The sequence below is a fragment of the Primulina eburnea genome, chromosome 7 (assembly GCF_022965805.1).
Source record: "Primulina eburnea isolate SZY01 chromosome 7, ASM2296580v1, whole genome shotgun sequence".
In the NCBI taxonomy this organism is placed as follows: Eukaryota; Viridiplantae; Streptophyta; class Magnoliopsida; order Lamiales; family Gesneriaceae; genus Primulina; species Primulina eburnea.
In genome coordinates, this window is record NC_133107.1 from 4985380 (window position 1) to 5008406 (window position 23027).

The window sequence follows — 23027 nt, forward strand, 5'->3', positions numbered from 1 at the left end:
TTTATTGTAGGCTTTGGAAATCAGTTCAAATTCGTATAGAAAATTTATGTAGAAGTAACTTGACAAGTATATAAACAAATAGTAAAAATATTATTTATAATTTAGAGAGCAATAACATCCCCTTATTATTATCATCATCGTTGTTTTGAAAAGTTAACATTCACTTATTTTTATATGAATGAAATATAAAGCAAACAGCAGGAGGATCTAACTAAATAGAAATTCATTTTCAGCACAGAATATTGAAAGCATAATGATTATATCATTCCATCCTAATTCTCGTGTCAATGTAACTAAAGAACACTACTATTTCCTGCCACATCCTATTTTGCATTTTATGTAGCAGAAAAAAGATGTGGGATTGTGACTATCACAACCTCCCTATATTTCGAGTACAATAATGCCATGTGATTTACAAAAAAAGGGCCAGTAAGTGTGGCCTAAATAATCAAGCATAAAAATTGTAGCTAGAAATCACTGGCCATGAAGGAAAAAATGACATCTTTCACCAAAGCAACCCAGTAGCTGCTGGCTTCACCGGTGCAAGCAAAATGTGTGGCATAGAACAAAAAAAGATTGATCAAGAGAGCTCGTTAAAAAATGGCAATATAAGTGACGTGTTTCTCACTCGTCAATGTCCTGAACCCAGGAAAGATCTGCACAAACATCGGGATTATAATTATGGCCCATGTATCGATACCTACTCTATCATTTCATTACGCAAGGAAAAAAAATTGCCACAATCTCTGAACTAGAGGACATATAACCTAAACAGAGATGTTCATTTACGGTGAATGGATATCATGTGAAGTAGCTCGGCAATGAAAATCTTGAGCAAGTAGGAAAACCCTGGCCCCAGTACAAACTTATCATAGTGTTCCATCCCCCTCCAGCAAAACAAGAAAAAGAAAAAGAAAATGAGGAACAAAAGGCAAGGTGTGAATGTAGAAGAGTGTCCTCCATGGCTCCATATGACAAGTGTTGGTATAAAAATCAGAATAATAAATACCCCACCATATAAATAAAATTATGTGATTAAACTAGAAGAGAGTAAGAAAACCTTGAAGAACAGATCCAACTGCTGCATTCGGGATAAGCAAACCAACAATCCGTTGACCTTCCGAGGTGGTCTCTATACGCACAACTCGGATTCGCTTGTGGCTTTGGCGAGCCTGAAAAGAAACATGCATCTTTTTAAATTTATCAAGAAAAATATAGCAAAATATCAGTGGCCAAATAGAAGCAGACACTATGAGAACAACCAAATATCTCCAACTCTGTAACTGAAGGTTCGCTTGGGAAAAGGTTTACATAAGGTTAAGGAAAAAAGTCAGTTTTATGCTCAAATCAAGCAAAAATCCCATATAAGTACAAAGAACTCTGGAATCTGTAACACTGCAAGTCCAAGGGAATTATTTTGCAAATCAAGCAACTTTCTTGGCTTAGTTGAGTAACCTAGATGCACCAGTGGTTTACTTAAAAGATGGCACATAAAAATCCTAATAGGAGAGTGCGCACTTCAACAGCTTTGAAGATATAAGAATATAATCCATTCAGTCTACTAAATTAAAGTGATACACAATCTAATCCACTGTCAGATCTTCAATTATATCACCAGTTGCTGCCAATCCATATTCACCTACAAACAAATAAAGAAAGGAACTAAACCAGACATCTTAATTACCTGCTTGGAAAGTGCCTTTTCAACAGTTCCCCAAACAGGAAGAATGAGTCCCCCTAAAATATTCACCTCCTGTACTCTTCTGCCAACAGTGCAGAAATTTCCCAGCTTACAATTGGTACCATGCATGCACTGAAATTGAAACCATAAATAAGCTATGCCACAACTAGATTGGTATAGTACAACAAAATGTAACTCCTGCGAAAAATACATAAACAAGACCGGTTTGGTTTTTATCTAAAGTATCTTTGCGATATATAAATTGAGAGGTATGGAATACAAGAAATAACATGAATCTGAATGCACGCAAGAGGGGTTATTTATTATTATGCCAGCTCAGTATTTGTGTATGCATTTAAATCAAGTCATGGAAGACCAAGATGTAATTCATACATGAAATTATCCTGTGTGTATAACCACCAGAACATATATTTTTATCTCTTTAATATCTCCGAGAAATCATACATCAACAAAAAAGAATTAATATGACAACATATAGGGCTTAAAACTGGTCCCGGGTTCTAGCATCTCATTTGCTTCAATTTCAAGGAGGAGTCAATAATTATGACAAGACACTATAAGATAGCAGTAGCATGCACATTTCAGATTTACCCCATGAGTGGTCCCATTCCACTAACAGTACGTAACTGTTGCAATGTTGCACAACCTTCACAGCCACGGCCTAAATCCTTAATGCTCACTGGCAATGATTGTTTATGAGAAGTAAAATGCAAATTTGGACCATAACTTTAATAATTTTTTTCTTTTAGAAATTTGAAGTCATCGTTGTGTTTGCTATCTATGAAACGAGAAGCCTTCTCTGGTCAAAATTACATTGTGTCGGAAGTTTTTAACTTTTCAACATTCACACATTTGATTGACATTATGAACGGAAACATAATGATATGACAAAATTCAGAGAGTATACAGAACCAGCATTATGTCATCATATTTTAACTAATAAAATGCATACCAGCTTAGATGAAACTTCATATTCATCCTCCCAACCTTTTTGAGCCCTCTCCAGAGCTGAAATTTTTCTGTACTTGTCTTTAAGTTCTGCTAAAGGCATCTCCCTGGAAGATGAAAAAGAGAGGACATCCAGAAGACTGCACAGACACAGAAACTAAGGAAGAAGAGTGATAATATATTATCCAAAACATAGTTACCTGATGGACTCGCCAACTGTTGGACGGTATATTTTGTACATCCCAGAAGCAACACTGAATAAAGACCGAGAATTCACAAATATCAACCCAGCACATTTACTATGTTACTATAAACACATAGCAGATTGCATTTTACACATCAAGCAGAATATTAAACTAAAACAACCGACAGAAGTCACTATGATGAATTCTGAAAGAAAAATGTAGAAGCATGTTTCTGCTCCATGATAAGACAAGCAACATATATCATTCAATGGGGGAACCTCTATTGCGATATAAGTCAACATATGGCTAGGGTTGGATTGCTCGTCAGTTAGGGACATCGGAAGGGATATAAACAAACCAAACCGTTCGCGAGCTATTCGGAGCTCGGCTCGATAAAAAGCTTGTTTGAGTTCGTTTGTTAATCAGTATCAAACCAAGCTCAAGCTCGATTTTGAGCTCGACAACTTAATCAAACCAAGCTCAAGCCTAAGCGTATTCGGCTCGTGAGCTCGCAAACATGTTCGTTAATAGGCTCGCGAGCTCGAACTCGGCTCGTTTAGGTGGACTCGTAAGCTCGAGCTTGACTCATTTGTTGAGTTGACAAATAAAAATATTAATACTAATAAAAAACTTATATGTCTAATATAAAATTAGTTCATAGATATATTTAATTTTAACAAGCTCGAATCAATCTCAAATTCGAGCTCAATTGTATGTTTTACGAGTTCGAAAACGAGCCGACTTCAAGTCAGGCTTGTTAATATATGATAAACGAGCTATTAATAAATCAAGCTCGAGCCCGGCTTGATTAACATGATAAACGAGCTTTTAACGAGTCGAACTCGAGCTTTTCACCAGCTTAGTAATTTCAAGACAAGTCGAATTCTAGCCTGATGATAAAAGCTCGAGCTTGAGCTCGAGCTCTATCAATCATAAACGAGCCAAACTCAAGCCAGATGATAAAAACTCGAATCAAGCTCGAGCTCGAGCTTGGAGCTTGAATTAATCTTAAACAAACCAAGCTCAAGCTTGATACTGTTCGGCTTGGTTTGGATCAATTACATCCCTAAGCGGAACACAGGCAAGTGCATTTTTTGGTAAAAGTGAAGAAATAATTTGTAATTATGACAATTTTTTTTATCAGAAACCATAGTTGTCAAGGGCGCAAGGCGCACCGAGGCGCACAAGGGCTCTGGAGCCTGAGGCGAAAGGCGCAAGACGAGGCGCGCGCCTTACCGAAGCAAGGCGCACATTTTTTATTTTTTAAAAAATATATTTATCTTAGAATAATATATTAAAATATGAAATAATTAAGTCACAATGTCACACAAAACAACAAATAATTAATAAGTTCATAACGATAAGTAATACAATTAAAATTCTTTAATCATCCTGGGCCGTTACGTTTGAGGTTGGTTTGGGCTTTTATATTTTAAGTTACTATTAAAAAAAATAGAGAAGTTGCATTTTCAAAATGCAACTTCTCTGTTACTGAATTTGTTTTTTAAAAAAAGCAACTCAGGCGCACCTAAGGCGCGCCCGAGAGCCTTTCCAAGGCGAGCCCAGGCACGCGCCTGGGCGAGCCTTTGTGAATCGTTGCGCCTGGGACGGCCCCAGGCGCAACGCCCACGCCTGGTGGTGCCTCTCGCCTTAAGGCGAGAGGCGCTCGCCTTTGACAACTATGTCAGAAACTATGATTTAATATATTATAAAAAGTTGTTACAACTTTAGTGGATGAGCGGTCCACATTACATAGAATTCATGCTTCCACAGTAGTAACCCTATAGCATTTTATCATAAGTTAACTAGCAATAGATAAAACTCCAATCTCTAACAAGGTCCGAGATTGTCAGATGCTGAAATTGTGGTATATTGATTGTCCATGTTGCCACTCTGAATCTGATTTTCTCCCATAAATCTTCCCACGACTCTTCTCTCTCCCTGAAGATTCTACAGTTTCGCTCCAACCAGATAGACCAAAAGATGCAATGTACGACTATGTACCAAAATGTATGCAGTCCCTTCCCTTTTAGGAAGTCCGGCTTCATTATGAACAAGTCTCTCGATCCTCTTGGGAAAATCCACTCGAATCCCAAGTGAGGCATAACTTTGTTCCAGATTCTAGTCGCAAATGAACAATGCAATAAAATATGATCTTGGTCTTCGTCAGCTTCCTTGCATAGAGTACACCACTATGGTGATAATATAATGCTAGGCATTCGTTTCTGCACCGCATCACAAGTCTACAATTTACCCAAAGCCACAATCCAAGAAAACACCTTCATCTTTAGTGGTATAGGTACTTGCCAGATGTTAGAATAGTATGTGAAAACATTAATTGAGTTGTCTGAGAAGAAAGAGTTACAAAGAGATGACACAGAAAAAACACCAGAAAGATCACCTAACCAAACCTGAACATCCCCTAATCCCACGCACAACCTAACTGAGTCTAAGACACCTAAAAGGTCACTGAACTCTCCCAACTCTAAGTTGTTTAACCCTCTTCTGAACCTCACATCCCACTGAAAGTTAGATACTCCCTGAGAATCGAAAATAGAATAGAAGTGGTTGATTGGCCTGTTACTCGACAGTGCAAGACGGAAGAGATTAGGAAACAACTCTCTAAAGGACACCACACCCACCCACCTATCCTCCCAAAAACGTAGGAAATTCCCCCCCTTAAGCATCGTGCCAATCAACTGGTGACAAGTCGAGTAAGAACGAGAAATAAACTTCCATGAGCTTCTAAAAGTCGAGTTCTTCACCAACTTTACGTCGCTTCCATATCTTGAGTCCCGTAGATGTTTGCCAAAACTTTTTTCCACAAAGGTTTCTTTTCCACCGCGCATCTCCACCACCATTTGCCTAAAAGCGCCAAATTTCTCATCCAAATGTTCCCCCAAACCAAGACCTCCTCTCTCTTTCGGCTTGCACACTTGTTCCCAACTGACAACATGGGAGTGCATCTCCCCGTCGGGTCCATCCCACAAAAAGTCCCTCATCAATTTTTCCATAAGCTTTGCCATATCAGAAATGTCAATGCTCTTTTCGCTAAAACTATATGACAGATGCCAAAAGGGCACCATCCTCAGGCTACTGCAGTATGGACTATGGAATGAATATTTGACAAACAAAATAATCCTCACTGTAAATTTTCAAGGACTAGAAAAAATCAATTAAATGACTCAAGGCATGGGATTAGCCTGGACTAGGATGGGTGATAAATGTACAAATGACGACAACACGATTGAAGGGAAGGAGAGTCGATATAGAAACCATGATAATAATCACACAAGAAAGAAGAGCTAACAAAGTCAGCTGTTCTTTCTCCCAGCTACCACTATCCCAGCTATAGGCCTACCAGATACATCAAGTGAGAGCGTCGTGTATGGCCAGGAATAGGATCATTGCCTAATGAATTTTATTTATAAAGCATTTCTCATATTAAAAAGCATGAAAATACTGACTCCAGAACAGCCATAACAATGTTCTTGTTCTTGTTCTTGTTCTTGTTCTTGTACTTTTAGATGTATGTAACGATTTACTGAATATTATAATAAGATCTAATAGCCATACTTTTCAAATGCTAATATGAAATGCGACTTTCCCATCCATTCTCTCCTTGATTCATAGAATCCATAGTTACTTGAGCAAGATACATCCTTCTGTTTCTCCACAAGCAATGTGGAAGCAGACTACACATAATGATTAACATAATATTAGAAAACAGAGTCGTGATAAATGAAAGCCAGTAACTCATGTTTGCAAAAGAAAAATACCTCCCATGTCATTCCTCTGTCCAAAGTGAAAGTAAACAGCATGGTGGATGCCCCAGACATATTGTCAACATGAACAGTCTGTCCAATGCAGCTGTTAGTAAACATTATAGTTCTAACTCACAAGAGTGAAAAGGAAATTCAATTACCTTAGGAGTTCCCTGCAATTCAATGGTGTTGGCTTTCATGTCAACAATTCCAGAGTCTAGATGCCCTTCAACACGTGCATTTTGAATGATGAGATCAAGGATACTAACAAATAACTCAAACAGCCTGCAGCAGCATCAATATCAACTGTCATTTCATGTACGTAGGAGAAGCAAAAGCATCACAACCTGACTATAAAACTGCGGACCTATTCTGAATATCGGGTGGGAGGCCCAAAAGTCTGTTGAGGAAACGACCAACATCGTGCATGTCTGAATCAACTATACGCCCAGAAATTTTTCCGGAGTCCTTCCCGTTACCTGAAAAGCATAATAAAGTAGAAAAATTTAACAAAGGCCTATGCCATTTTTTGAGTTTCAGAAGTTTTTTCCTTGTACTTTTCCCATTACAGTAAAGAACAGAAGGAGGTGGATGGTTAAACTCGGTAATTAAGGATAGTGCCAGGCATAAAATTCCACCTATAATGCAAACAGCATTTTATTTGAGCAACAAAAAAAAACGCATGTAAAAAGCCACTATAAAAACAAATATTACAAAATTATATCACGTAACTACTTTGGGCACCATTCACATGGAAGAGAAAAAAGAAAAAATAAGAGTGGCAAAACTAGACAGATGAAGAGAAGCGGATAACTATATTGCTAAGTTATTACCAACAACAGAGTCTCTAATTATCCCTACAGACACAAGAGCAGCTTTTCCCTTCAGAATGAACTCTTGCATTGTATCAGGAGATGTACACCCTGGGGGAACAACAGGTAAGCGTTCCTAATCATTGGAAAAATAAGAGTGTTAAAAAATAAAAATATTTAACGGGTGCAACATGTTGGATATGGTATGAAAACATTCAAACAGACATGTTAAGCACCTGTTCCATGAGTCCTCTGTACAACATCACTAAGGCTCTCTTCCCATAGGCACTATCATAATTATATGTACTAAGAGATGGCCCAGCCCTGCAATGCACTCGAGCCTCAATGTGGATGATCATGGTGATAGACCAATGATAATAAACTCAGTCATTACACTATTGTAAGACAATGATTACCTGCGGTCTCCCTGCGTCAATGCTCCAAGAGATTCGAGTCTCTTGGCAACAATGGATGCAAACCGGCGTTCGCCTCCAAGATTTGTGAAAAGCAACCTGCAAAGCATAACATTAAATCACTGGTCATCAAGTTAGATTGTAGATTATATAATGGCAACCCATACTGTACTTTGCTGGTTAAAAATATCAAAAACTGTACCTGACTATTTACATCATAAGATTTAAGATGTAGTTAAATAACAAGCCAAGAAGTCTAAGTATTCACAACCTTAGATTCAAAAGGGTATGCCTGAAGGTAAGGAATAAAATCAGATTTGATCGTGTATCTCTATAATTAAAGATATAGTTATTATTGATTACGAATCCAATAATTTATGGGATTGTATATTCTGCTTTATATAGAATATGTTTGTCTATATATCACGCGATAAATGATTGTAATAATTCATTCTGAAATATTGGGATTTTATAAATTTTTACTCCCAAAATATTATGTCTTTTCCTCCAATGAGACAGTGCAACCTGCTGTGGGTAAATTGCAGCAGCTTCATTTTCCACATATCTTAAATGGGAAAGACTATCTGAAATGGTCACAGTTAGTCTAAACCACATTGAAGGGGAAAGGCAAATTTAGTCATCTCACTGGTCCTGCACTCAACAAGGACAACCCTAAGTTTGCAGCTTGGGACGAAGAAGACTCTCCTCGTGGCATGGCTATGGAATTCCATGATGCCAGATATTAGCGATACTTGCATGTTCTTAAGCACAACGAAGGAGATATGGGAAAGTGTGAGACAAACATATTCTAAGAAGGGAGATGCTGCCCAGTTTATGAAATTAAAGTTCAGACAGGTCTAACCAATCAAGGTGATAAATCGGTCACACGTTATTCACCAAGGAATTGAATGGCCCACCATTTCAAGAGATTGTTTCCAAGCTGGAATGACAAATATCTACTCACTAGCTTGAGGGGGAGTGTCAAAGATAAGGAATAAAATCAGATTTGACTGTGCATCTCTATGATTAAGGATATTGTTATTATTGATTAGGAAACCCCTAATTTATGGGATTGTATATTATGCTTTATATAGTTCAGGGTTGTCTTTATATTAGGTGATAATTGATTGTGATTATTCATTCTGAAATAATAGGATTTACACATTTTTACTCCCAAAATATTATGTTCTCTCCTCCAATAGGGAACAAATTTAGAGTAAAGCTAACATGTTATGTTCCAATAATTTACTTTCTCTCAATGATATAACCGATCGAACCTAGTCCAAGGTTAGTATGCATGTTGTATCAGAAATACAGAACTGGATCACATATGTTGGTTGAAATTAAAACTTAAAATCAGAATGTCCACAATTTCTTTATAACTGTTAAGCATGTTAGGAGAGGTTCTTGTAGCGGAGAAAAGTTTTCTACCAATAACTTCAACCTAAGCAGAAATGCAGAGTGCTGTGGTTGAGAATGTTCAAATCTTCCACAGCAAATTTTGAAGAATTCACTGGCACATTCTACAATACCGTATTGCCGTAATAGATACAAAAAGAAGATTAGCTGAAAGTCACATTTTCAGTTTTGTTGAACATCACAAAGCACAAAACGGTTACCTGAAGCAACAAATGGCATTAGTTTAAATCGAGGACTATGCAGAAACCCACCTATACTCGGGCGCTGAAGCTTGATTTGACCTGTGAGTTCTTCCAAACTGTTGGATAGCTCGATCTGCGCTCCATGGTAGTTCTAGAGTTAAGTGAACTCTCCTTTTCTGATGTGAGAAGAAAACAATCGAACTCAAATGCACAAATACTATAAAACGAATTGAACTGGTCATGACTCAGAAGAAACTTATGCAATGGAATAAAAATAATAATATGATCACCTGATTGACTGCTCTTCTATCTGCTTGTAAAGAAACACCAGCAGAGCCAGCCTCGGAAATTATAGCTATAAATTTTTTACCATCCATGAACAACTGCTTTTCATTCATATTGACCATTTCCATTGTCACATCCTTCCTAAAGATAGGGTATGGTGAACCAGAGTAAAGAAAGATAATTGAAAACAATCATTACATGCAAGTAAATGCTTACGTGTTTCGTGCCTGATAGGTCACACCTTTCCCTCCAGAAGCCCTGACAAGCATACCCCGCCTCCCCGTTATTTCTGCAACATTATCAGGTCCTCCAAGCTGCGAATACAACAAGGTCAATTAAAGAGAAGATGTTTGGACCATGATTATCTAGAATGGCCATTTTCCAATACACTATTCTACCTGATCAATAATGTCATCCAAGGGATTGTTAGGAAGATCCAATGAGCGTATTATTTCCAGTATTTTCAATTTACGCTCCATGGCTCCTTCATATCTAATTATATTTCAAAATCAATAAATCAGCCAAACAAAAACACAATCCAAATTTATAAGATGAAAACAAGAACACTATTGGCAAAAGTCACACCTTTTCATCACTTCTTCATGATAGGCATGTCTTGCACGTAGATATTCCTCGGTTTTTTCCTTGCACGAGTGACAATACCAATCACTAAGTATCACTTCTTCAATTGGAGGAATTGCACATGCTGGGTGAACAAGCTGGCTGCAGGAGGTACATTGAAGCAATTTCTTCCTTCCCTATAACACGTGGCATGGACAATATAAGTAAACAATATGTTAAAAAAACATACGGAAAGAAATAGGAAATCTTCTCATAATTCAAGAACAAGTAAAAAACGAAAATACCTCTTCCGTGGAGCAAATGTCGCAGATCTGAAACTCATCATCGGATTCAATTTCAGGTTCAGTGTCAGCTGCATTTGACAGAAAGCATTAAACATGAAATGAGACATTGAATCATAGGTCTAGCACAATTAAAGATTAAGGAGATGATGAATGCTGTCTGCAAGTCTGAACACAGCGATGGAAACAATGGAGTTGGTGTTTATGGATGGTAATCCACTGAAAACACAATTTTTAGGTTAACCATATGGGATGCATGAAAAATTTGAAGACTATTTCAAGTGGAACAGAAGTTGTGTGGGTTACAGGCCTATTTTAGGTGCAAATATAAGGAATAAATTTGAAAATTGATTCAGATTGATCTGATATGGTTCTGGGATCATCTTCAATTTACGTTAATTTACCTAGCTTCTTTTTTCAAAAAAAAAAATCAGTATGATAAGCTTATAATTGACTTGTTTGATTGATATTACTATTGAGATTTTCTTCCTACATTTATTTTCTCTAGTCCTCTACTTCTTTCCCTCTATTCTCCTCCTCCAGCATTATTTTCTCCCTTTACTCCTATATCAAGCTGCTAGTGTGGTGTCCCTCCACTCTTAAATCTTTCTATGTAATTATATACTCACGTCTTAACAAGCTTCCATTAACAACCAAAATAGAACCTACACATCAATGGAAGGCGCTACCCAAGAAAACAAAATGTTACATTATGGAATATAAGTATTTTGACCATTAAGCCAAACAAATATAGTGAGCATGAGGCATTAGTTGATGCAGCAACTACGTTCCAAGTCGTAAAAAATGTGAATTTGTCAAACACATTAAAGAAGGTAACTTAAATGCTGGTCCCAAGCTTATGAAAGGAGATATTCAGTCAAGGAAATCTTAGATTACTTTCCGATTGCCACTCGCTTTCTTCTTCACTTTCGTCATCCCACTTGGCAGCTTTCCTCGCTCTCCCCGTAAATGAAACACCTGGCGTTGCCGAGTGTCTCTTTCTTTGGAGCTCTATTACACTTTCCTCTAGTGTCAAATATAAAAATAATTACTTTAGCACATTCAAGAGGAGCAAAACAAATTAAAGGTGTAAGATATATAATGTGTGTGTGAGCATATACCAGGGAGAGGTTCAGGTTTCTCTGGCAGCGGATAATTTTCCTCAACAAATTTCAACAGCAACTCGCGAGGTCCAGATATGAAATCATCAAGTTCAAGACCCTATCTCGTTAAAAACAAAAAAAAATCAAGAAGCTAGTTGGAGAGTTAATCGTGAACCTAAAATTAATAATCTGGGTACAAAAATAAATAAAATAAAATAAAAAACTACAGTTGTGCCAAAAAAAATTTACAATATTTTCCTAACATTGGCAACAATTATAAACACAAAAATTTAAGATGCATGCTACACAAGATTTACTTGCACAACACACTAAAACGAAAATAGCAGAAAACAGGACTCACATATTTTGTTATAGCTTCTTCTGTGCGTGCTTCTCCAGTGCTTTGTAGGCCTATGACCACACATTTATCGTCCAGCAAACCTTGTTTAGAAAGACTTACCACAGCAGGCACCTTAGCTGCCATGCACATGTGTCTAAAGAAGCGCTGCCAAAGTGCATAAAAGAAACAAAGATGAAAGGAAATGAGCTGGCTCTGAAGTAAGGAAAAGTTCAAAAAGTTGTATGCTACTATTTTTAATGCATTAACCTGGTGACTAGCCCAGTATAATCTCCACAACTGACTAGAATTAGGCCGCTCAGTGACAAGAACTGCACTAGCTGAGAGCAATTCCACTCTCAACTCAGCCCAAAATTCTGCAGATCTCTCATACATTTCCTGAAAACAGCAGTTTGTAAGCATGAGGTGGCAAAACAAGAGCTCTAATAAAAAACATAAAATATTCGAAAGGAAAACAGCAACAATTACTCACAAATTTAAAAAAACAGGTGAACATCATCAGGAAGCTAAAGATTTATTAGGTTTGCAAATAGCATTAATAGATGATACTGTTAATGAAATCTAGAAACAACAGAGAGAAATAACATGTTCCTGAAAAGAATTGAAGCATTTTTAACCCATTTGATTTGGTTGCCCCATGTTCAATATAAATTGAAATGAGTTTAAAAATCTCCAAGATTAACAAGGGCTCTGAACAGAATATCCAGCATTAGCAACAAACTTGAAATTAGTTGGATTCTAGAGTTGCAAGATATTATCATAAAACGGTAAGCATGAACAATATCATGCACTCATGCTATTGAACTACTCAATCTACAATTAGCAGCAACATGAATAAAGATGATGCATCTTAAATCCGAATCTTCATTTCCAAGCAGGATGACAGATAATGCCTGGTACCGTCATTTTGGCTTCCAACGGCACTTCAACAACTTCGAACTCCACGCCTTTGTAGCTGAGCGTTCGACAAACATACATCCCCCTAAAAGTCAAGAGTATTGGTCAATTTACGATCTCTCAATACACACATTTTTCCCCTATAAATGTGTTAAGGCAACACCTTGCTTTCATATCCATGGCAACAAGTTCTAAAGCTCCAACACCCCCCTTCTCTATCGCACCTGTAAATCATTAATTAAACTGTCGCTTTAATTTCACACCAATCAGTGAAATATCCTGATGCAAAGATGCGGGCAAAAGAAAATTATAATACATTTAAAATAAATATTTGTGCGACGGCAAATATCAAACTTGTCGGGCACATAATATATGTCTGAATACCAAGAACTGTTTCTTTGAGTGGATGAAACAAGTAATATTTTTTGCCACAACAAAAGCACGAGTTGATCCACATGGAATGATACAGACCACCAATTTGATCAAATGTATCCAAATGAATAATCACGAATGTGCTCTTGAGATCATTGTCATGCTAAATCAGATATACATTTTATTCTCTTCTGATGAGGTTGAGAAGATGGTAAGAAGATGAGAAAACAGTGCCATGTCCTCGCCTACTGGAAATGTGAGGTTTCTTCCCAATAAAATTCAATGTAAAAAGATGAAAACACTGGAAATCTCAGAAAAGTGCTTGGGAAATTTGATTCCAAACAGAAAGTTTGGGAACGACAAAAATAAGTGGATATTGATACATAACAGTAGGTGAGCCTAAGACATGCAAATGCTGTCTCCGAGAACTGAGAAGACCATTCTTTGTGTTTCAGGAAGAAACTATGTGATTGCTATGCAAATTATTCCACCAAAATAGTACATAACCGACACTAAGCACATTCTTGTTGCATTGTATATAAGATCAAACCTAAAAAGTGACGAAAGTCAACAAAAGATGTCCCAGCTCCCCAAAGACCAAGGCGAACCATATAGCCCAAATTGCGAGGTTCAGAAGCACCAGTTGCAGAGCAATAAATGACGCGAGCTTGAGGGAGTCTGGCCTAGAACATAGGAATTCAAAAGAAACACAAAATATTCGTTATCAATAATTATATGACAGTACTATTGCAACTCAATGATAGAAACTGCAGGTGAAAAGGAGAAAAAAGGGATTATATGTGAATGATTAAAGTCAGACTAAAGCCAAGGACAACTGACACGACATCAGAGAAACGCCAACAAACAAAAGTAGCAAGAACTAAAACATAAAGATAGAATGCAATACATGTGATACAAACCCTTACTTGGTCCTCTAATCTAGCTGAGATGGCTTAGCAAAGAGAAGAGAACCAAGTATACTCGAGATACTTTCCATAAAAATCTAAAGCACGAATCAAAAAGGAAAGAGAACACCAATAGTAGCACAAAAACCAAGCATACAGGAAATTTTCAACTTAACGTCTAGAAAAGATGTATTTCCCATATCATGGTAAAATAGCTGATTAGTCAATTATGATGCACGCTTTCGCTGCAAATATACAAGGCATGAAATGCATTCTTTCCAAAACAATATTTTCATCAATTTTTTTAACAGTTACTTACATTTTTATCAATCTTCCCAAAATAATTATCACATTAACTTAGTTTTTCTTCACTTCCCAAAATACTCTATCATTATATGATACTCTAAACAACTATACTCTAAAATATAAAAATATCACACCCCCAATCATTATCCACACACATACATCAGATCAAATATAATATTATAATGCTTAGCAAACCAAATTATCCATGATTCTACTAGTAAAGTAAAATTGCCCTCTCAATATACAAATAAATTTTATTCTCAATATACAAATATACAAAACTCTAAATATGATTTTTTTTATCGCATAAAATCATTTTCAAATTAGATCTCCAAACCTTTCCGCAACAGAAAAATAAAAATTGCATTTAATATTCTAAAAATTACAAACATACAAATTTCACTGAATTAGCTTCCGGCATGTCCCAGGATCATGAAAATGTCATGTCTTACCGGATTATCAATTTTTTATTCTTCGTATGTGTTCCCATAATATAAGATGTTCAATTTATTATAAAAATTTATACAGCTTTGAAAGACATTTATCATGAAATATTATTCAGAAAAGTAAACTATAAATAACCATAGTCTCCATAATGAGTACAAGTTCACCTTAACAGAATCTCTCAAGGCAAGAATAATATTTCTTAGAAGAAGTAAACAAAAGGGGAGCACTAAACTGGACATATATCGACAAAACTTAAGCAACTTCCTCATTTGTTCGGTTCGCTTTAAATTGGGTCCATGAGTTTCTTGCACCGTGTGAGTGAATCATAAAGCAACACGCTAATTAAACTGAATGTAACACAAACTTCAACAGCTCTGTGCAATATCTCTGTTCGTTCAGTTTGATTAAAGTACCAGTTTCTTTTGCTGTTTTCTTCGTCTAGATTGATTGTTAAGGTTAGAGTTTACACATAGAACATTAACTCAGTAGGACCAGTGATGATTTGGGAAATCAGGTGTCTGGGATTTGCAAGTGAAGATGTGGTGATCGGGTAGCAAAACAAGGCCTGCCTGCTACATCACTTTCATCTTCATATTAATAGCACTGGTAGGACAAGTAGCAGAGGGTGTTGGATGAGAAGAATAACTTCACAGAAACTCCTGATGATTTCTGATACTTGTTGCTGAGACTATGATAATTCCCAAGGGCCAAGACCCAAAAATCTTAACAAAATAAATTTAATTATCAGATTCAAGGTACAGAGAATGGTCCAGTGTGAAAATTGCTTTCCACTTCATTAAGACTCTAGACTTAGTAATTCAGGATGCAAGAGAAAGTAAGGACTACTGCCAGCCTAGATCCTAGGCGCAAGGGAAGACGGGATTTATCAATGTGAGGAACTGAGATGTAGATACTTGAGAAAAACTATCACATATTATAAACTAGAACACAACAATAAACAAATATCCATATGTCTAAAATCTAAAATGAAGTACTGTTACATTGCATTTTATCTTGGATTTATCATCCCTACATCTAAGAGAGACTTTCAAGCATTTTAGGCACGAGCTTCACCAAAGGGCTGACAGTAGATTGCAACTAGGCACAAAGCCTGAAAACAGTCACATAAACAAAAATAACTAACATTAACAATGCTGTATAATATTCGGAAATACACAAGCACATCCTCTATTGATTGGCATTTCTTCTTTCTATGCTAGGTGAATTCAATAAGATACCTTGGGGATCTTACATATTACAGGAGCATATAGAAGCTAATAAAAATCAAGTATGTTAATGCACAATGGGTAATGCCGATTCACCTACTTCACAAAGAAATGCTACAGAGGCACCATGAACTGAAGTTAAAGAGAAATCAATGGGTAGGGATTTAGGAGTAAGGAGAGACAAGATCCAAATACAGCTGTGGGCCGAACTTACTAGAATAGAGACAAATTAAAGATGACGAGTACAATATAAAGTCTTAAAAGTGATTCTTAAACACTTCAGAGCATGCAAGAAAAGAAGTGAAACCTGAATATCAAGAACGGCTTCACCTGTCTTTGTTGGCTGTCCTCCAGCTTCAGGGACAAGATTTTTCGCTTTGTGACACTAAGATAAGCAATTAAATATAACATGTATTATGTCCAATTTCCTCCCACCATGTTAGTAGCTTTCTGAACTCCAATGTGTATTATACTCAATATAAGCTACCTCATCAAATACAACTAGTCCATCAAATTGTCCACACCATTGTACGAGCTGATGCAATCGAGAACGACCTTTCTCAGAAGATGCAATGAGGCTGCTATACGTCAAGAAAACAACTCCCTCCTTCACGCCAACAGACTTTGAATCAAGTTTAGAATATGGAAGTTTGTTCAAAGCATGTACTGCAAACAAGAACCAATCAGAACTTCCAACTTGACAGTTAGGAACGGAACACAGAAATCTCAGGTGCTTCAGGTATAAGTAAGTGTATCAGTCTAAATGATGGGATGATTCATTGATGGTATACTGGATCAACAGGAACAGACATAAACATGAATGTTAGGATGGTGGAGGCTAGGCAAGGATATGCTATAGACTACTTGTCAGTCATGACAAAAAATAAAAGAGAGAGGGATGGCAATTTCCGATCACTTGCATCTGCAGTTGCATTTTGTTGTATTCTACAATTCTCCTTTTTCCATACTCCCAATAATTTAAAACACAGGGGATCTATTCATGATATGTGTCATCCTGATAGGTTTGGCCACCTTCAGAGATAGATGACCAACTAATACCAAACAATAGGAAAGATAAAATTTGCTACTATCATCTTATATCGCAGAAAACGTATCATGACATGCAACAAACCACATGGAAAAATGAATCACCAAAATAAATAGAGAATTTAAGCTACCTGGAGCCAGATTTAGTTTCATAAAAATCAAAATGTATACAAAAAACCCAACATTTTTGGTTACTAATTATTTATAAGGATAATCTACCTTCTATACAAGTTGCACCAACATCATCCAAATCTCTTCTAGCATCAAATTTCAAGTCTGAACCAACAGAAATCCACCTGAGCAAGATCGTAAAAAAATAAGAATTTTTTTTACAAATATGGACAATCAACCCTCGGGCTAATGCTATCACTTTATTCACTCAATGATATCTAGCAATATGAATGCGATAAGATGAGTGCTTCTCACTCCCAACGCTTACAATGCTTTTCTTCTCCCATGGTGCCAATTCTCCCATATCAAACCAGCAATTGTTCTTCCTTTACCCACCCCAGCACCATCTCCAAGAAAAAATCCAGCTCTGGCACCATTTGGTAGGTGCTGAAGATGCCTCTGTCATGCCAAAACAATTATATAATGGATTGGGGCGGAAAACCACAGAAGATAATGTGAAACTTTCAACCAACCTGAGATGCATAGACCAATGTTTCAATCTGCAGGCATGACAATGACTTAGAACGTTCTAAATCATCCTTAATATTGAGATCATAAGTGGGCTCAGGAGGCTGTATTGCTGACAAGGAAGATGTCTCCACAATTGGGTCTGGGTGGGGAGGACCAATGGACAATTTTGGAGGTCGCTATACAAAACAGATAAAAACTTGGCTAAGATAAAAGAAACTGAAGCTATATTCAAATCCATAAATTACAAATGGCTCATGATAGCATACATAGTCCATAAATGTTTCTCCCGCCAAGCCACCTTCATCTTCTTCACGCTCTACTTCAATGGCAACCTGAAGGAGATGGAAAAATCATTAATATTCTACATTCTTATGATATTATTTCAATGCTAAATAAATGCTAAAGCAGAAACCTCAAAGTAGATCAATATTATGGACCAACTTTTCCCAACAAGGTTCCACAATGTTCAAGGAGGCTTGAATTTAAATATGGAATATCCGACGACCTAAATAAAAGACTGGGGGTACATAGTTCTGTCCTTCCAATACATGAGCATTCATATGTACTAAGGAAATACCACGATCATCATGGGCATGACTCAACATATCCATGGCATGAGAAATATTGAACATACAGTATATCTGTTACCACATGAAACAATGTGAAGGTCCTTGTCATAATATCCTACCTAGTTACAGCCGAAGAGGGGAAAATGGTATGCAGGTGTAAAATATGCAAGCCAAAGCAGGATAAAAGGAAGATATCAATTTTGAGAACTTTGATGAGAAATAGCTAATATAATTTAAATATTTATATTTTTATCAAGCCTCATCATAATAGTACACTACGTATGCTATATCTGCAGTAGTTTGGCCATTATATTTTTTTAAAAGTATGTACAGAAATAAAATTTGACAAAATGTGTGATTTAGCAGTATAAACCACAATTTAAATAAATCAACCACATGTGCCACTGGCTGTAATTCTTCATGCTCCATGAAAAGAGAAACTGTAGATATATAATGAATTCATTATTTTACGTTTGTCATTTAAATCTCCATCATAAACTAAACTTCTAGGCTATATTTGGCTGAAAGCATTATGTAATTTCGATTTAAGATGGAAAGAAAAATCTATTATTGATTATTCTAATTCCAAATCATATTTTAGAATTTAGAAAAATCTAAAAATGCCATTTAGAAAGTCATGTTTAGGAATAAATACAATTTCAAATTAAAAGTTAATTATCAAAATTTGTTTGCTAGAGTACCATTTCTTTTAAATTATTATCAAATTTTATTACCATCAGAAATGATAATAACGGCATTTATATCATCTCATAACCTAGTTTTTTAACAAATAATTATATATATATATTAGTAGAGATGAATTTACGAGGAAAAATCAAATAATTTAACATTAACTTAAGACAAGTGATGCTTTATAAAAATTGAAGTGAAAATTAAGCATGAAACATGAAAATCATAGTTCAAATATACGTTAATTACTCCAAAAAAAATCCAAATCCCACAAAATCATTTCTGTTTTGATGGAATTTCATAACTCAAAATACGAACAAATCGCTTAATCCAAACTCTCTTTCAGAACTCCATTCAACCAAGCGGTTAAACTAGAGTATCCTATTTGAATCCCTTCCGATTAAATCAAATCCTGGGTTCCATGCCGAGGGCTTCAGTTCTTCCATTTCTCATTTTTCTACATCGAATGGAAGCATTATGAAAGCAGTTGAAGACAAATCATATTTATGATGGATCAAGTATAGGTATACAAAGTTGATACATAGTATTCAATCAAATGCACAAAAAAGGAATCAAGACAAAGCATTCCTTATAGATCAAGTAAATATTATTTAGATTCTAGCATTCCAAACATTTCCTCACTCCACCTGTATGAACTATGACTAGATTTTAAGTTTCATCGTCGGTAGGCAGCTTCCTCACATTGAAAGACATGAGGGCAATAAATAATAGGGAGTAAAGTTTTCTTCTGGAGACATAATTTTTAATGTCGATCAATAATGATAGTCAAGCTAAGAGGAGACCAGAAGTCAGGACTCTCTCAGCCAATCAAGCATAGTAAATTTGGAAGATAATAAATCAAGAAAAGCATTTATTCCTAATTTTATCCACGATCATATCCTTACTTTTCCGAAATTTACTGTATAATCATCATCATCATCATCATCATAGCATATTCCCACTAGTTGTGGGATCGGCTACATTTATATTTGTTCTCCAAACTAACCGATTTACTCACATGTCATCTCTTAAACCAAGATCTGAAATATCCTCCTTAACCACTTTTATTCAAATTTCCAATGTTCTACCACTCCTTCTACTCCTTACATTAACCTGTCAATCTAAGATATGTCGGATTGGGATAGTGTTTGGCTCCTCTTCACGTGTTCGAAATTTATTGCATGATGACGGAAAAATATTACAAATCCAGCAATTGACGAATACAGAAAAAGGAAAATAAATAAAATTTTACTTTGAACACAAGCATTATTCATGCACAGAAAATTCCTAAGAATAAAATGCTTATCAATATCCACATACTGTAGCAGATAATCCACATTTAATCCTTCAACGTAGTAGATACATAATAGTCTAACACTTGTTCCATCACTAGTAGTGGAAAACATTCTCACCCGAGTCTTTTGAGTAGATATAACTTATCCATTTAAGATCACTGATCGAGCTAAACTCTGAAATTGATTAATTCACTTGCTCTAGGTTGATTGTGCATTATCGATGTAAGGTCAAACCATCCATGAAAGTAATAAATATCTTATTATGTTCTGACAGTTCCTAGCTCCAGAATCAATAATTAGGTTCCTAGCATAAAAAGTAATTGTGGTGTCAGAACAGAAATAAGAATCCATGAGAAACTACCAATATTCCACATCTCGGTATGTGTCTCTAAACTACCACACATTTTAAACACACTTTGCTGCACATATACAAGGCTTGTTTTCATTCGTTTAAAAAAATGAAATTATGATTAACATTAACGCAAGTCATTTTTAGTAACTAGTTTTCTAACACAGAGGTATCAAACTTTGGCAGTTTGGCTATCCAATGAAAGTTATTTTACCTTCTTCAATGATTTACTCTTGATCTCTGTTGTATCCACTTTCTTTTTTAAAGACTAAAAGCATGATATGGGGTATAAATGAAATTGATCAAAGTAAAAAAAAAAAAAAAAAAAGAAAACCTCATTGAATTCTTCAGGAGGAGGTGGAGGGGGAGCAGAAGGCAATAGTTGCCCTGTCTTGGAGAGATCAACAGCGAGGCTAATGAGGCACTGTGGGCAATTGAAACGCGACAATCCATGGGGTACATTGAGTAATGCCTTGCAGTTAGCGCACGATAGCTGGATCTTGGAAGGATCAATTCCTTGAGCAGTGGCATTCCTCTGTTGCTGGGACTGCGCTTGAGACTGATTGGCACGCATCAACTCTGGAGGAAGCATCTGGGGTAACTGGCAAGTAGGGCACACAAACTCCGTCAGCCCGGGTAGCACGGTCAGCACCATCTTGCAGCCCGCACAACGCACCTGGCATCCCCCGCCGAGAGCCGCGGCCCCAATCTGTGCCGGCGGTGGTAGAGGCAGCGGCGGCAAAGGAGGGGTAATCGGCGGAGGCGGCAACGATGGCTGCCCCATTCGGTGATGCGATTAAGATCGCGAATTATGTTGGGGAGATGAGAAAAAGTGAAAAATTGGGTGAATGTTGAAGTGAAATCAGGTTTGATTAGGTTAAAAATTGGGGGTTGGACAGAGCGGCAAAATGAACAAAAGTGTGGGATTTGTGTTTGGCGCTGTCTGTGCGTGGGCACGTCCCGAAGTCGACGCTGAATCCTATATATGTGCATGCGTCCACAACGTGATTCAACCGATTCCTCGTACCCCGTCATTTTATTATTTTTATTTTAACCGGTTTTTATTGGATCGAACCGGAGCTGTCACATGAGAAGGTCTCGCGGTTTTTTGTCCATAATACGAGTTAACTTGTTTCATATATTTTATTTTTTTTGAAAAAAACTTGTTTCATATTTAAAGTAAAAAAATAATATTTTTGATGTAAAAAATAATATTTTTTTATTTATAATACGATCTCACATCAATTTTTGTTATATATAATTATAAGAACAAATCTTTGTGTAGGATTTTTTGTTAATTGAAATCTAAGAATATTCTAAAAAGAACAAGTCGTGCGATTATCTTTCGGACGTGTGAAAAAACAATAACTAATTTGTGAACATGATCGAAAAATAAATGATTATTTTTTGGATGATCAATTTATTATTTGGATGTGTGCCCAAAATATGAATGAAATTGAAAGCTAGCTATTGGAACTGGTGCTGTTTGGTTTTATTTAACATTTTCTGATTTTGTGAGTTTTTTCTTTTTCAAAATCATAGTAGAATTAAGAAATAGAGTTTTTTTTTCTATTTCTTTGTATGATAAAGTGGGATGTGATTGAAAAGTTAAAAAGTATAATTGATGATTATTACAAAATAATAAGTAAATAAAAGCATCTTTAATGTGTAAAAACAAAAAATAAATCAAACCTTTTAATTTATTTTTATAGTTTGATATGCTGCATATATATCATATATATTTATGTGAATGTCGATAAGATATCATTCACTTATTAAATGTGTAATTTTTTTATATTTCATCTAAATGAGACATGAATGTGAAATATATATATTATTGTTGTGAAAAAGTAAAAATTTATGGTAAAAAGTAAAAATCTCAAACACTCAAAATTTACCAAACTACACACTTTATAATATTTTTCTCTCTACTCAATTGTGATTTTCTTCATAAATGAGAGATCTATTTATAGGAAATCTTTACACATAATCCAAAAATAAAATACATCATTACCTACATCATCATCACACACTAATTTTCAATATTCAACACCTATTTTTCAACATTCAACATTCAACATTCATATTTTCAACACAAATATTTTTCACATTTTAAATAATATTTCAACAATTATAACTATATATATATTATAATTTCATAAAGTAATAATCCCAAACAATTAGTACCCCACGCTTACTTCATGGATGCATGGTTGTCACGCAAAGGCAAGAATCGCATTCCATGGAG

General features: G+C 35.9%; 1 protein-coding gene across 2 annotated transcripts; it reads right to left on the minus strand.

The window, feature by feature from the left end:
* Positions 1 to 208: 208 nt before the first annotated feature.
* LOC140836846 (protein FORGETTER 1) lies at positions 209 to 21746 on the minus strand. 2 transcript variants are annotated; one of them, XM_073202695.1, is made up of 32 exons: positions 21114 to 21746; positions 18143 to 18208; positions 17879 to 18052; positions 17674 to 17804; positions 17454 to 17530; positions 16675 to 16853; positions 16495 to 16572; positions 13854 to 13986; positions 13095 to 13155; positions 12935 to 13016; positions 12284 to 12412; positions 12038 to 12181; positions 11695 to 11794; positions 11471 to 11599; positions 10577 to 10644; positions 10296 to 10468; positions 10109 to 10202; positions 9927 to 10024; positions 9716 to 9851; positions 9495 to 9601; positions 7828 to 7923; positions 7648 to 7735; positions 7433 to 7547; positions 6967 to 7078; positions 6761 to 6884; positions 6615 to 6692; positions 6412 to 6530; positions 2851 to 2904; positions 2655 to 2757; positions 1685 to 1813; positions 1061 to 1172; positions 209 to 656 (listed from the first exon to the last, which is right to left on the minus strand). In XM_073202695.1, the coding sequence occupies exons 1-32, from the start codon at positions 21561 to 21563 to the stop codon at positions 625 to 627; spliced, it is 3771 nt and encodes a 1256-aa protein (XP_073058796.1). In that variant the 5' UTR covers positions 21564 to 21746; the 3' UTR covers positions 209 to 624. The 2 variants fall into 2 exon arrangements, 1 of the variants encoding a protein (XP_073058796.1); XR_012119182.1 differs by lacking the exons at positions 209 to 656; positions 6412 to 6530 and having other exon boundaries at positions 1071 to 1172.
* Positions 21747 to 23027: the final 1281 nt, after the last annotated feature.

Bases quoted from the DNA above. Each gene is read 5' to 3' on its own strand.
- LOC140836846 (XM_073202695.1), bottom strand. From the start codon at position 21,563: ATGGGGCAGCCATCGTTGCCGCCTCCGCCGATTACCCCTCCTTTGCCG. The intron at 16,573-16,674 runs GTAGCTTATATT...TGCTTATCTTAG, and splicing joins GACTAGTTGTATTTGATGAG to TGTCACAAAGCGAAAAATCT. The intron at 1,173-1,684 runs GTAATTAAGATG...GTTTCTTTTCAG, and splicing joins AAAAGGCACTTTCCAAGCAG to GCTCGCCAAAGCCACAAGCG.